This window comes from Petaurus breviceps, unplaced genomic scaffold, assembly GCF_028583685.1.
Source record: "Petaurus breviceps papuanus isolate PSGF00001 unplaced genomic scaffold, PetGlider_PUasm1.0 90760, whole genome shotgun sequence".
NCBI classification, from domain to species: Eukaryota; Metazoa; Chordata; class Mammalia; order Diprotodontia; family Petauridae; genus Petaurus; species Petaurus breviceps.
The window spans coordinates 12,452,051-12,468,377 of NW_027187338.1; the positions used below are offsets into that span (position 1 = coordinate 12,452,051).

At 36.7% G+C, this 16,327-nt stretch overlaps 1 protein-coding gene across 1 annotated transcript in view; it reads left to right on the top strand.

Annotated features, from left to right (window-relative positions):
• The window catches only part of LOC138146343 (phosphopantothenate--cysteine ligase-like), a 208,870-nt gene that overhangs the window by 89,452 nt on the left and 103,091 nt on the right, over window positions 1-16,327 (top strand). The window contains exons 11-14 of the mRNA XM_069068159.1: window positions 6,392-6,584; window positions 13,807-13,908; window positions 14,561-14,686; window positions 15,779-15,916. Of these exons, the coding sequence (XP_068924260.1) occupies window positions 6,392-6,584; window positions 13,807-13,908; window positions 14,561-14,686; window positions 15,779-15,916 (559 nt within the window). The remainder of the gene's footprint in view (window positions 1-6,391; window positions 6,585-13,806; window positions 13,909-14,560; window positions 14,687-15,778; window positions 15,917-16,327) is intronic.

Consider the following 16,327-nt stretch of genomic DNA (forward strand, 5'->3'; position numbering starts at 1 on the left):
TTGTGGCCAAATTCCAGAAACTATCAGGTAAAGGAGAAAATACTACAGGCAGCTAGAAAGAAACAATTCAAATATCGCAGAACCACAGTGAGGATTGCACAGGATCTGGCAGCTTCTAGAGGATCAGAGGAACTGGAATATGATTTTTCACAAGGCAAAAGAGCTCAGGTTACAACCAAGGATCACCTATCCAGCAAAACTGAGCATAATCTTCCAGGCAAGGAGATGGTCATTCAATGATATAATGGACTTCCAGACCTTCCTGATGAAAAAGCCAGAGCTCAATGGAAAATTCAACCTCCAATTACAAGACTCAAGAGAGACATAGAAAGGTAAATAGGGGGAAAACACACACACACACACACACACAACTTGTTATTTAATAACAGCAAACTGTTTATATCCCTATATGGGAAGCTGATACCTTTTAATACTGAGAATTCTATACCTATGGTGACATCTAAAAGTGATATAGATAAACAGAGGGTATGGGTATAAATTACACAAAATGATGATTAAAAAAACTTAAGGGCTGTAAAGGGACTGCAATGGAAGAAGGGAAAAGAATGAAGCAGAAAAGGGTAAATTATGCCACACAAAGAGGCATAAAAACATTATAGTAGAGGGAAAGAAGGGAGGGAGATAAGCATTATATTAGCTTTTCCCTCATTCGTTCTGGTTCAATAATAACATAATCTGGGAATAATAACATAATCAGTGAAATATAGGACTCTATAGAGAAGAGACATAAAACTTATCATAATAGAGGGAAAGAGGGGAGGGAGAGGAGCATTGCATGAGATCTATTCTTGTCAATCTTGATTCAAAGAAGAAATAACATATTACATTAAGTATAAAAACTATCCATACCTATAGGCAGTAGGAGGGGGGAAGGGCTACGAAAGGGGTGGGGTGGTTAGAAGGGAGGGAAGAAGTAGTAAGGGGGAAGGGTAGGAAAAGGGGCAGGGGGCTGATAAGAAGAGAATACTGAGGGAGGTAGAGGTCAAAAGGAAAACTCTAAAGGAGGAGAAGGGAGAAGGAGGAAAATAAAAGCATAAACAAGGAAGGGAACAGGATGGAGGGAAAGATACAGATAGTAATCATAACTGTGAATGTGAATGGGATGAACTCTCCCATAAAATGGAGGTGAATAGCAGAATGGGTTAAAAACCATAATCCTACAATATGCTGTTTACAAGAAACACATCTGAAACAGGGGAATACACATTAGGTAAAGGTAAAAGGCTGGAGTAAAATATATCATGCCTCAGCTAAAATAAAAAAAGCAAGGGTAGCAATCCTTATCTCAGACAAAGCAAAAGCAAAAAGAGATCTAATAAAAAGAGATAAGGAAGGAAACTATATCCTGCTAAAAGGCACCATTGAAAATGAAACAATATCATTACTAAATATTTATACACCAAGCAGTACAGCATCCAGATTCCTAAAGGAGAAGTTAAGGATGTTAGAGGAAGAAATAGATAGCAAAACTATACTAGTGGAGGACTTCAATCTCCCCCTCTCTGAGCGTAATAAATCTAACCTCAAAATAAACAAGAAAGAAGTTGAGGAGGTAAATAGAATCTTGGAGAAGATAGATATGGTAGACCTCTGGAGAAAATTGAATGGGGATAAAAAGGAATATACCTTCTCAGTGGTACATGGCACATACACAATAATTGACCATGTACTAGGGCATAAAATCCTCACAATTCAGTGCAGAAGGGCAGAAATATTAAATGCATCTTTCTCAGATTATGATGCAATAAAAATTATATGTAATAAAGGGCCATGAAAGGATAGACTAAAAACTAATTGGAAACTTAATAACTTAATCCTAAAAAATAAGTGGGTCAAACAAGAAATTATAGAAACAATAAGTAACTTCATTCAAGAGAATGACAATAATGAGACAGCATACCAAAACTTGTGGGATACAGCAAAAGCAGTTCTTAGGGGAAGTTTTATATCCCTGAATGCATACATAAATAAAATAGAGAAAATGGAGGTCAATAAATTAGCATGCAACTGAAAAAGCTAGAAAAAGAACAAATTAAAAATCCCCAATTAAATACTGAATTAGAAATAATGAAAACCAAAGGAGAGGTTAACAAAATCGAGTTTAAGAAAACTACCAAATTAATAAATAATACTAAGAGCTGGTATTATGAAAAAACCAATAAAGCTGATAGACCTTTAGTCAATATGATAAAAAAAAGAAGAAAACCAAATTACGAATATCAAAAATGAAAAGGATGAATCTGCCTCCAATGAAAAGGAAATTAAAACAATAATTAGGAATTATTTTGCCCAATTGTATGCACATACATTTGACAATATTAGTGAAATGGATGAATATTACACAAATATAAGTTGCCCAGACTAACTGAAGAGGGAGTATATGACTTAAATAACCCCATCTCAGAAAAAGAAATTGAACAAGCCGTCAATGAACTCCCTAGGAAAAAATCTCCAGGGCCAGATGGCTTTACTAGTGAATTCTACCAAACATTTAAAGAACAATTGACTCCAGTACTTTACAAACTATTAGAAAAAAGCTGGAGAAAAAGGAGTCCTACCAAATTCTTTTTATGACATAAATATGGTACTGATAGCTAAATTGGAAAGAGACAAAACAGAGAAAGAAAATTATAGACCAATTTCCCTCATGAATATAGATGCAAAAATTCTAAATAAAATATTAGCAAAAAAGATTACAGCAACTCATCATGAGAATAATACACTTTGTTCAAGTGGGATTTATTCCAGGAATGCAAGGGTAGTTCAATATCAGGAAAACTATCAGTATAATTGATCACATCAACAACAAAATTAGCAGAAACCATATGATTATCTCAATAGATGCAGAAAAAGCTTTTGACAAAATACAACACCCATTCCTATTTAAAATACTAGAAAGTATAAGAATAAATGGAGTCTTCCTTAAAATAATAAATAGCATCTATCTAAAACCATCATCAAGTATTATATATTATGGGGATAAGCTAGAAGCATTGCCAATAAGATCAGGGTTGAAACAAGAATGTCCACTATCACCCCTCTTATTCAATTTGGTACTAGAAATGTTAGCTGTAGCAATAAGAGAAGAAAAAGAAATTGAAGGAATAAAATTAGTCAAAGAAGAGATTATAGCTGTCACTCTTTGCAGATGTGATGATATACTTAGAGAATCAAGTTAAAAACTACTTGAGATAATAAATCTGGCAAAGTTGCAGGATATAAAATAAACGCACATAAGTCCTAGACATTCCTATATATTTCTAACGAAATCCAACAGCAAGAGATTGTAATGCCAAGCAAAGGAAACTTCCCAAGGTTCAAAATACCAGCATAGGTGCTCTCCATTTTATTCAGTGACAAATTAAGAACAGAGAGAATCAACATATAGCATAATTCAAAATACAGCATTTAACAAGTGTGATTTAATTAAGTACTATCCCACCCCTGGACATTACATTCATTTAGTCCATCACAAAGCCCCTCTTCTCAAATGGAGATTAGTTTCCAATCATAAGTAAAGTACATTCATTTGTTCAATCACAGAGCACAAAAAGGTCAAAAGTTCCCCACCCTTGGATCACAAATTGAATCTACCCCAGAGTTACAACAAGCTTAAGCATAGCATTTAATACTCAAATGGAGGTCTTTTCCTCATCTTGATACGAGGCAAGTTCTCAGCAATCTTTGTTCCTGGGGAGACAAAGCTTAGCAAGGCCACAAGATACATTGCCAGTGTCTTCATTAATTCATTCTCTGTCTGCAGAACAGTCCTAGGACCCCTGAAAACATTAGCAAAACCCTCTTCCAGGATTTCTGTAAACATACAACAAGAAAATCCTTCTTCAGGGCTTCTGAACCAACAGCAAGGTTCCAAGGCCTCTGCAACAACAGCACTGTCCTTCACCAGTGGACAGAATTCACTCTCTGTCTGCAGAATAGTCTCAGGAGCTCTGAACCATTAGCAAGGTTCCAAAACCTCTGCAACAACAGCACTGTCTTTCACCAGTGGACAAATCTGGCAAAACAGACAAAGTACCAGCATAACAGCCATGTCTCCTCAGTCCTTGGCAGCTCTGGGTGGCAGCTCTCAAAAGTCCTGGGCAATTCAAAGTGGCCTTCAGCAATCCTCTCAGTCTCTCTCTGGCTCCAAGGTGCTGCTTCCAAAAAGTTCTTCGGCCTCTCCTTGTGTCTCTCTAAATTTACTTCACCAGCCTCTCCCAGTTCAGCCCTCTCTTTTCACATCAACCAGTCCATCCCACAAGTGGGATTCACAAGCTCTGGGTTTTAACACAATCAAACAAAAAACCAAGCCAATACAGGGGCATCTTTAAATTCAATTACTATTATAGAGATAGAAAGAGAAATCCCATTTAAAGTTACTGTAGACATTATAAAATATTTGGGAATCTACCTGCCAAAACAAACCCAGGACTTATACGAACACAATTACAAAACACTTTTCACACAAATAAAGTCAGATCTAATTAATTGGAAAAACATAAATTGCTCATGGCTGGGTTGAGCTAATATAATAAAAATGACAATTTTACCCAAATTAAATTACATATTTGGTGCCATACCAATCAGTCTACCAAAAAATTACTTTGTAGAACTAGAAAAAATAATAGCGAAATTCATTTGGAAGAACAAAAGGTCCAGAATATCAAGGCAATTAATGAAAAGAAATGCTAGGAAAGATACCCTAGCCATACCAGATTTTAATCTGTATTATAAAGCAGCATTCATCAAAACTACTTGGTACTGGCTGAGGAATAGAGTAGTGGACCAATGGAATAGATTGGGTGCATGAGACTCAGCAGCCAATGACAATAGTAATCTAGTGTTTCATAAACCTAAAGACCCCAGTTATTGGGATTAGAACACACTATGTGACAAAAACTGCTGGGAAAACTGGAACACAGTATGGCAGAAATTGGGCATAGACCAATATCTAATACTGTACACCAAAGTCAAGTATAAATGGGTGCATGATCTAGGTATAAAGGTTGATACTGTAAGCAATCTGGGAGAGCAAGGGATAGTTTACCTGTCAGATCTATGGAGAGGGAAAGACTTCATGATGAAACAAGAGTTAGAGAGCATTAAAAAATTCAAAATGGATAATTTTGATTACATTACATTGAAAAGCTTCTGTACAAATAAAGCCAATGTTACCAAGATTAAGAGGGAAGTGGGAAATTGGGAAATAATTTTTACAACTAATGTCTCTGATAAAGGCCTCATTTCTAAAATATACAAAGAATTGAGTCAAATCTATAAGAATACAAGCCATTCCCCAATTGATAAATGGTTAAAGGATATGAACAAGCAGTTCTCAGAAGATGAAATTTAAGATATCTATAAGCATATGAAAAAATGTTCTAAATCACTAGTGATTAGAGAAAGGCAAATCAAAACAACTGTGAGGTACCACATCTCACCAACCAGATTGGCTAAGATGACAAAACAGGAAAATAATAAATGCTGGAGATGATGTCAACAAATTGGAACACTAATGCATTATTGGTGGAGTTGTGAACTGATCCAGCCATTTTGGAGAGCAATCTAGAACTATGCCCAAAGGGCTATAAATAAGTGCATACCCTTTGATTCAGCAATACCACTTCTAGGGTTCTATCCCAAAGAGATCAGAGAAGTGGGAGGAGGACCCGTATGTACAAAAATATTTATAGCAGCTCTTTTTGTGATGGTAAAGAATTGAAAATCAAGGGGATGCCCATCAATTGGGGAATGACTGAACAAGTTGTGGTATATGAATGTAATGGAATACTACTATGCTATAAGAAATGAGGAGCAGATGGACTTCATAATAACTTGGAGAGACTTATATAAACTGATGCTGAGAAGAGCAGAACCAGGAGAAATCTGTACATACTCACAGACACAACATATGTATGATGACTAACTTCAATAGATTGGGCTCCTCTCAGCAATGCAAGGTTATAAAACAACTCCAAAAGACTCATGATTGAAAAAGAGATCCACAACCGAGAAAGAGATATGGAGTCTGAATGCAGATTGCTGTGTTTCTTTTTCTGGTTTTGTTTTGTTTTGTTTCCTCTTTCCCACTGATCATTCCATCAGTTATAATCCTTCTTTACAACCTGACTAATGATTAATGTGAAGATATTTGTAGGTCCTATATTTGAGTGCATGCTGCCATGATGGGGGGGAGGGGTGGAGAAAGAGGGGGAAGAAAATTTGAAATTCAAGGGACTGTGGAACTGAATGTTGTAAACTAAAAGTAAATAAGCCAATTTAATTTTTTTTTAAAGTAGACATTTGTGCTTGATATGAGGATACTTTGTGCTTGGTGCAACTTCATTAGGTCCTTCCATTTTTGTTATAGATATAAAAAGATGATTGAAGACCAAAAGTGCAAGCATACAGACCTTCTTCACAAGTTCCAGAAGCTTAAGCAGGAACATGAATACTTAGTAGAACGGAATGAAGAATTAGAACTTCTTTTGGGAGAGACTCAAAATCAAACCAAGGAAGAGAGAAAACAGTTTGAATATCATATTGAAAAACTTCAAAGGAAAGTATGTCAGAAAAGAAGAAAAATGCACGTATTATTTTCAGTTGACCCAGTACTTCTAAAATCATTGTTTGAAAGATCACTCTAGTCTTAGGCCTGTTGAAGACCTCAGCTTTCTAGGGAATGAGTACCCAGGAGAATTTTCCCCAGGTCTCCTTAGTGTATTCTAAACCTTGTTGGTGTCTAAACTTGGGCTCAAAATATTAAGTCTTTAAGGACTTTTGTGGTCCTTCAACCAGTTTGGGTTCAGAGATCTAATGTACCCAATCATTTAATTACTTTTCTGCTGCCTTTTGCCACTGCCAATATCCCCTTCCACCACTGCCTGCCCCCCTTTTCTTTTGTTCTCCCTACTGCTACACACTCCACACCACAGATGTGTGTGTTTAAGGTTTATTCATAAAAAAAATACTAATAATATATAGGAATAAGGCAATCAAATATGCATGTAAAACCATTCAATAGAAATTGGTAAATTCCATAGCCTATTAGCTAATCCCATCATGTGGTTCCTGTCTGAATTTTTGATTGTCATGGTTCTTCCTGGTGCCCTGGAGTATCCTCTTGCCTTCAAGTGATGTGTCAATAAAGTGTCATCCTTCTTCCTCGAACACTGCCAACCAACTTGGTATTCTCCTACCTGGGTACTCTAGACAGAACTCAGTTACCCATTCTTTAATTATACTCACACCTAATTAACTTCCTAATTGGGTGACTTTTGGTGTCCCAACCACAGGGAAGAAAGGAAAAAAGACATTTTATATATATGTATATATACATATTTCAAAATTATTAACATTCATTTAAAAATTTTTGAATGAAAAATCCTCTCTCCTTTGACCCCTTCCCCACCCTTTGAGAAGGCAAGTAATATTATACCCATTATAAATGTGAGTCATACAAAACATTTCTATATAAGCCATGGAAAATGAAGTAAAATATTATATGCCTCAACCTGTACTCCATAATATAAATTATTATACTGTTCCCATAACGAAAAAAATAGTTCAACCCCATACTGTTTACCTCCATGTATAACAAAATTTCCTGCTGGAGATGCACATAGTACCAAGTGCTCAGGTTAACTTTGGGAGCTTTGCACTTCTTCTGAATCAAAGCCCACCTAGAAATCTGGGGGAAATTTCTTAACGGGACAAGCCATATCTACTCCAGTTCTTCAAAGACCTGTGATTTCATTGGTATGTGTACCCCCTCCCCAGACACAGAGGTAGGACCCCCATAAATTTAGGAGAGAGTGTTTTGAGAAGTTTCTGTGGCTTAAAATTCATCACTCTATGGTACAAATAAGCCCACTTATTATATATCAAAAGGAAGTTTTATTAATAAGGAAAGTATTGCCCAAGAAATGTCACTATGAAAGGCAATTTAGTGAAAGATCACTTTCCCCCCTTCCTTTTGGTGGGTGGACCAGGGGGAATGTGCAGGGAGGTAGGGACCTGGGGAGTGGGCAAGATGACTGGAAATGATTCTTCCTGACCATAAGTCAGTCTCAGGAGGTGATCCCACCTCTATTCCCTTTACCCTCTCTCCTGGGTGGAGTAGAAACTAGAGGCCAAAGGTCCTTATATTCAAAGTGATCTGGGAGTTCTCCATCTCTATTTTCAGTCAGAAAGGAGATAAAGAAATTTTAGCCCAGGGCAAGGTTACTAGTTTCATTTTCCTTCTTTTCTCCACAGAATTAGAAAGCTTAGAAATAGAAATTATTAATAAAACTCATAAAAAGCTCTGAGCCCCCAGGTGATCTTTTTGATCGCCAGGAAGGAATTGTTTTCCAGCCAGTTGAATTCTGTATGGTCAGTTATCCATCAGCTTTCTCCCTTGTCCTTCCCTATAGCAAAGATTAATTCAGGATGTAGCAAAGTTGTCTTTATCTAGCAAGACACCATTGGAAAATAAGCAACCAGTTGGCAAATATAAAAGAGCGAAGAAACACTGAACAGTAAACAAAGCTGACTGTGTAGAGGCAGCAGTAGGACACTGGTCCCTGCAGCTTTTCTGAGTGGACAGGCACAGCTCTTGGGTTCCTGGCAGGGTTCTCTTTATGTGATGAACAGCAGGCAAAGAAGCTTCAGCTGCTACAGGGACTAGAGTCAGTCTCCCAGAAAATGTCTTCCCTCTGTTGCTCTTTCTGCTTTCATCTTCCTTCCAGGTAGTTAGAATACTTCCCAAACTGGCGTAAGTGACCCTTGCACAGTCCAAACCCAACTACATACTAGTTCTGTCTCTTCTGAGACCACGAAAAGACAACTCCCAGGGTCCTTAGCCAAGTATCCACCCTCACTGGACAGCCAGTTCATGCCTTTCTCTGACTATTACATTCTCAATCAGGATTTAAAGTTTGTAATCCCTTACAAATCAGCTATAGTAAACTTGGAATTATACAGCAGAGCATCAAAATATATAATAGCCCTTAATAGAATAAGGATGATTAACTCAGCATCCCAGGTAATCACCGCTGATGCCATCTACAACACATGCAACAGACAGCACAATGCAAATCATCACTTGTCATTTTGTTTTAGTGACTACAGATCCAAATTATATTCAGGTTATATGCATATGTTACAGAAGTACATGGATACCCATCTATCACAAATATTTTTAACAAACAAAATTAAAGGAATAGCAACATTAGTAGGTATATAATAGTAATATCAATAGACCTATAAAATACTAAAAAATATAAATATAATTACATTCAGAAATAAACAACAAAACTAGGCATAATTTATAGATTAATATAGCTGTAATATACAGTGTATCAAAGCAAAGCGGATGAACATGATTACAAAAATAATAAAAGCACACTTAAATATGCAATTATTAACATGTACATTAATGAACATATGCAGTTACATGCATGTCACTCATTACATGGGCTAATATTAGCATTACCATATGGTTACATTTGGAACATTTCACTAGTTTCACCTGGGACATAATAAATTAATCTGGTTACTTATCAGTTATTCCCTGTTCTCCTACAGTCTTCTGACATGTCTTTTCCCCCATACCTGTGCTAGTTGATAGTTGATAGTATGGGCTGATCATAATTCTCATAAGAACTATAGTCTTCTCTGTCTAACTCTCAACTTGTAGAGGGCCAAGGCTGGCAGAGAGTGGTACTATGTACTTAAAGGTATATCTATATCCTAGGGGTCTGTATAGCTGAAGAACTAGACAGAAAAGGTATCTACTTTTGGATTTGCCCTCTTCCATTATTTGAACTGTTTGTTGGGCTGTATAGTACATAGTCATCTTCATGTGAAATGTCTCTCTTAGAGGTTTTTAATCTGGTTCAAGCAGTCTCATGTTTAGTGTTTGCCAAGCTGAGTGTCCAGAAATCTCCAACTGCCTATCAGGGAGCTTAGCTAACTCATTAATTGGTACTAAGAGACTGTGGTTTTTGCAGGGCTTCAACTAGTCTCTGGGGCCATTTTGTAAAAAGGCAAATTATGCATCTCTTTACAAGTAGATATGGAGTAGCTTTCCAGTGATTTAACTTGAGTGTCTCATGAGCACCAAGATTTTTTAGCAAAACTCTGTCACCTTGTTCAAAGTCTGGACAACTTGGATATTATATTGTAATTTATTTCTTCTTTTGGGTTGAAGTTGTAGCTAGGCAATAAGCTTCCTTCACCTTCCTGATCAGTTAAGAGAGATACTTATTATGAATGACTGCAATCTGTCCATCTTCAGAAACTCTAAAACCCAAACATCAATAGGTAGGGTTTCAAGTTAGCAGCAGCATTTCTGATGGAATGCCTTTGTCTCAATGGATCTTGGCAAACATATTTCTCCCATGGTACTTTAACAACCGTGGAAACTTTCTGATTCCTGTTTAGGTATACCTGTGAATATCTTATGAAGTTACCACAAATATATGGCTTATGTTCTTGCTGTCTCATTCCAGAAACAGGAAATAAATGCAGACAAATTCCAAAGTTTCACTAGTATTTCTGTTCTCTAAATATTCACATGAGTTCCTAGTACTTTTCTTCACACACAACTAGCATAAGTCTCTCATTTCTATTTGCTATCTACTGTCATCTGAGGTCTATAAAATCTATTTCTTACCAGCTCTAGAGTCCTTTCTTACGCTATTTGTCCAAAGTCATCATGCCAAGCTTTCATGGCTTTAGAGTGATTTTCTTTGAGTAATACATAATTCTTGATGCCATATTTGGGATCTGTGACAGACTGGTATATTGCACAGCTCAAACTTCTGGCATTGTCTCAAAGTCCGATACTCCAATTTTACTGCTGTTATGTTGAGTCTCTAATGGCAAGTCACTGAATTTGTCCTGGGTTTGAGCTTAATAGAACTATGAAATTCAAGGAATTGTGAACAGTTGAGTAGCAAACACTAAAATTAGAGAAATTTATTTTTTACTTTTGTTTTTTTTAAATAAATTGATATGTTTTGTCTTAATGTGATACTTCCTAACTTAACATCCATACAAACCCCTTTACAAAGAACATTCTTCAAGAAAACATTTTGGTCCTGCATTATTAACACATTGGAAGAATGAGTCCTTTAATTTTGGCAGTTTCTACAACTGATCATTGTTATTTGACAAGACTTCCCCTCCCTCCCCCTCTCCCCCATGCTGCCTTTGATTATAACAGTCATTGTGTCTATTGTTCCTTTGGTTACCTTTCTTCACTCTGCATCTATTTATTTGTCTTCCCATGCTTCTCACACTCTTTCATAATACTTCTGCTTTACAGAATAGTTAAACTTCATTGAGTTCATATACAAATAATTTGTTCATAATTCCTAAATTGTTGGTCACATATTCTGTTTTTTCTCTTTGGTTATCCATGAACCTTTTTCACAATGTGTGGGGTTTTTTTAATGGCTGTCAAAAATTTCGTTAGGATATGGTCCCAATAGTAATATTTCTTTGTCAGAATAGCAACAATTTAGCATCTTTTCTTGCTTAATTCTAAACTGTTTTCTGGATCACATGAGCTGGTTCACAGCTCTACCAGCATGCCTGCCCACAACCAGTCCAATGATGAGTCTTATTGTTTCATTGATAGCCTATAATATAGTATAGGGTTGAGGTTTGGCATTTTAGTGTTGTGTTTATCCATTTCTTAGATTATTTGTGATTTTGAACATTTTTTTCAGGTGGCTATTTATAATTTGTGTTTCATTTGAAAACTATTGTTCAAATCCTTTGACCACTTCTCTATTAGTGAACTATTATTAGTAATATATTTATGTCAATTTCTTGTAAATTTTGGATATTGAATATTTATCAGAGATATAACACTTACATTTGATGGTGCTATTCAAATGTGGGTTTCTTGTTGTAAGGATGATAGTCTCAGCTTGAACAATATTGTGGCACCAGAGACCTTATCCATGCCCCAATAGGGGTCTACTGTCCTTCCTGTGTGTGAGAAAGGACAGTGGAACATTCAGAGCATAGAATTCTGAGCTGTTATCCTCTCTCTTGAGCCATTGGTGTCTACCCCCAACTGATGAGACAAATTGCCCTGCAAGGGCACTGACCTTCCACTTTCTTTGCTCTGCTGAAAAGTGAGGTGGGCTACCTTCAGCTATACTTCAGACATTATGATAACCCACTGCTATCCATTCTTTGCTGCCCTTTTGCTAAATTTTCCTGCTTTATCTTTTGGCCTCATGAACTATAAGTTGCTTAAAATACAGCTGTTCTTGGTGTGTCAAAGACATTTGTTGAATAAGCTTTCTTTTTCCAAGTCAGTGTTTTCCCCATATGTTCTCCATGTGTCTCAGTCAGTGTAGTGATGAGATTGAGGTAAATAGAGGTATTCATTCAATATCTAAACAGGGAGGGGGACCTGTGACCTTGAGGCCATATGTGGCCTTCTAGGTCCTTGGGTGTGCCCTTTGACTGAGTTCAGGTTTTACAGAACAAATCCTTTTATTAAGGGACTTTTGTGAGGTTTGAATTCAGTCAAAGGGTCACATTTGAGATCTAGAGGGCCACATGTGGCCTCAAGGCTGCAGGGTCTCCATCCCAATCTAGAGTGTGGTCAAGATGAAAAGTCCCTTAAAGGTTATCTAGTCAAATTCTCTTGTTAAAGAGATGAGGAAACCTCTGAGACCCAGGGAATGTAAATGAACCATCTGAGGTTACACAGTAAGTTAATGCCAGAGCTGAGATTAGCACCCATTGACACCACACTATAGATATGCAGAGGCATCTATCTCCCTGTACCTATGCTATTTGATATGTGGGAAAAATTGTCACAATGAAAATTTATCTTCTTAAGTATCAAATAATTGTGCAGTATACATAAGACATCAGTAATATTTCTAAATAGGCCTCTTGGCCATATCTCTGACTATTCTAAGACAATAAGATTTTAAACATTTGTAGCTTTTATACTTACCTTTTAGTGACAGTTTTTAAAATAGTATTTTTTAGGCATTGACTTTTCCACATTTCCTCATTCATCAACTGAGAATTTTCTCCCCTATCTTATTAATGCTGAATTTCTGATGAAGTCCTATTCTGATGCCTCATGGAGGTGACCTTGGGGGTCTTGAAGGCTATTCCAGTAGATTAGTGACAGGCCTATCAAGCTGGAAAGACTTTGTATATGGACCTGGATGGCTGTGTCTTTTGTCTGAGAGCCATCCTAGCTAAGATTCAGAGAGGCTTATCACCAGAAGGTTGGCCACCAGGTGAAGTATTGTTTTGGCCATAGCAACTCATGAAGACCATCTACTAAGGCATAGAGGTTTTGTAATCTGCCTATCCACACTGATGAAATCACAGATTCTTGAAGTAAGTATTATTGCTGAACTTCAGAGATTCAGAGAAATAGCAGCTTGTGCAAAGCAACCAAAGTCAGAGTTGGGATTAGAATGCAAAGATCTGGCCGTTACTGATGATATCTCCTTTTCCACTCCTTCCCTTTGGGTCCCAGCTGATAAACGGCAGCAAAGACTCCAAAACTGGACAGTCTGGGCCGGGCCCCAGAACACATCAGCTAAGGACCCAAAGTCAAGTGGGAGACAGGGTTTGTTAGCAGGAGAGAATCGCTGTGGAGTAGCATAAGATTAGTCAACAGTTAGGGAATGTGTGTAGCTTTGGATTCTGTCTCATTTTCTCAAAGTTGGAATTTAGTGTGTGCTCAAATACTGTTTATTGAATTTAAATAACAAATATAGGTATTTTTACCTGTGATTTATTTGGGTTAAGATCTCCAGCTTAAAGACTGAGTTATCCAAAATACAAGAAGGCAAAAGAGAAACCGTTATGAAAAGTCAAGAAACTGTTACAAAAGCAGAAGACTTCCAAGAGGTAAGAACTGCACAGGTTTGATCCCTGGCTGAATGTTAGAAATTAGGAAAAAGAAAAATCAGGGCTCTGCCCTTCAGTCAACAATTCACCAACCTTTGTGGAGGACAGCTAATTAAAAATGTACTTACTTAAAAGAGGGGGTTTGGAGGTGCCTCTGTAGGGTGCACATAGAGAGATACCAGGGCTGGGTTTCAGTGCCATCTAGAAAAAGATTTACTGGCAGACTTTGTTACTCTGTCCTTGCACCTGCCTGCATTGTTTGATTTACTTGACAGTTGTGTACTTGGAGTGGAGATGGGGTATTGCTGTGGTTCTTTGAATTTAATGAAAATATACTCTAGTACTCTCTGGTTCCCTTTGTTCTTGTTCTGTTTACATGGAGCAGTTAACTAATTATTTCCCCAAGTAGCTTTTCTAGTTGAGGAGAGAATGTTGTGCTCTCCTGACAAAAAAAAATAGGTCCACTTGGCAATTTTTAAGAAAATTGTAAATTAATTTGACTTTATGATGCAAATAAATTTGGGTAGTATAAGCCAATTTTTTCTTAATAAGCTGATTGTGAAGCTTAGGTAGTATGTATTTAACTTCAGCATTTGTTGGAAGAAACCTGTGTTTTGTGGATAGAATTTATGATGAAAGATCATTTTTACAGATAGTGATAATGAACCAAGAAGAAATTGAAGTACTTGAAAGTAAGTTGTCAGAAGAAAAAGCATGGAGAAAACAATTGTCATCTGACCTTAAAAAGGCACAGAAAGTTTTGCAGGCTGAAAGTCAGGTATTTTGCCATTAAATAAATTATTGGACACATCACATTTTCTTGCTTAGAAAATTCACTGTTTTATTTCTCTTGAATGACTCATAAAATGAGAAGTATATAGAAGATATATTGTTAATAATAACAATGGACTGGATCCAGTATTCTTTAACTTAGTTCCCTGAACTGCACAGCTGCACAACAGTCCATTGAGTGGTCTGCTCTCATTATTGTAGTGTATTGGTGTTGCCTACTGTCCTGTATTAATAGGGCCACTCCTCTTTTTTTTTTTTTTTTAAGCATTTTGTCCTGTCATCTTGGAAAAGTCTGTCAGGATGAATAATCTGCATTTGAGGACAAACCAGGAAATGACTTCATTTAAGTCAGAGTCTGAGAAGTTTCTTTTGAAGCCAAACCTGACTGATTTCAGGCTGACAGCCCCAGATGCATCTTCCCACCTGGGGTCCATAGATACAGTGCTAGTTGTGCGGCTGCCTCATTACCTCCCCTACAGTTTGCCCTAGCACTCTGATCTCAGAATTTCAGAGATATTAAAATTTTTTACCCCAGAAATGCACATTATATATGCTTGTGAAGTTCTGATACTCTGATGCATGATTTTTATCAACTTTATTACTTTCTTAAGTTTTATCCCCACCATAAAGTTGGTGCCCCAAACTGACTCTCCCTTTACCCATCCTCACCATCTGTCAAGCATCATGTTATTTGTTGTATCATCATAGAAATAGGGGACTGTAATGAGCACCTGAATGGAAAGAACTACAAGGAGGTGTTGATTGAATTCTGACAATTGAGTTAAAATGTTTTGTTAAGTTATTTTAGGATAGCAAAAAAATAACATCCAGGGCTTCAGATAATCTTTTCTATAATTTATAAGTTTTAAAAACTTGGGAAAATAATGGTTTTGATAGTTGATTTTGAGCAATTCTTGAACCAGTGATTAAGAGAGGGCTTTGCCAGCAAAATGTATTAGAAGGATAATAAATCTCTCATTGGGATAATTTTAAGAATTCTATTTTATAAAACCTTATATATTATATATGAGGAAATAGTCTTATTTTATTCTACTAAATATTTTCATTTCTTAATCAGGAATTACAAAGATCACAGTCAGAGCTTTTGTATCTTTTTAATAAAATTCAAAATCTTCAAGGGGAAAGAGAAGACAGACATTTTTTTTCCACAGCATATAAAGTACTACAAAGAGAGAATACTTCTTTAGAAACAAAGGTGAGCTCTAATGAACAAGTATTTGAATGCTCATTGTTTGACACAGAACCCCTTGTTTCCATTTCTTTGGAGTGTAATAATAGTACAATAATAATTAATAGTCAATAAATAATTAGTAGTCAATAGATATTTATTAAGCACCTGCTGTGTGCCAAGAACTGTATTAAGCTCTGGAGATACAAAGAAAGGCAGAAGAGTGTCCCTGACCTCAAGGACTTTACAGTCACATGGGGGAGACAACATATAAAAAGAAGCTGACCAGGGGAAGGCAGGCAAGTCACTGGCGTGATGAAGTCCTGAAGCCCAGCCAGTTAGTGTGGGAATTTATGTGAGGAGGTGAGAGTTCCCTAGTTGATTTCATCTTGCAGAATGAAGGGTTTCTGGAGATGATGAAGTTAGGAAAGTAGCAGG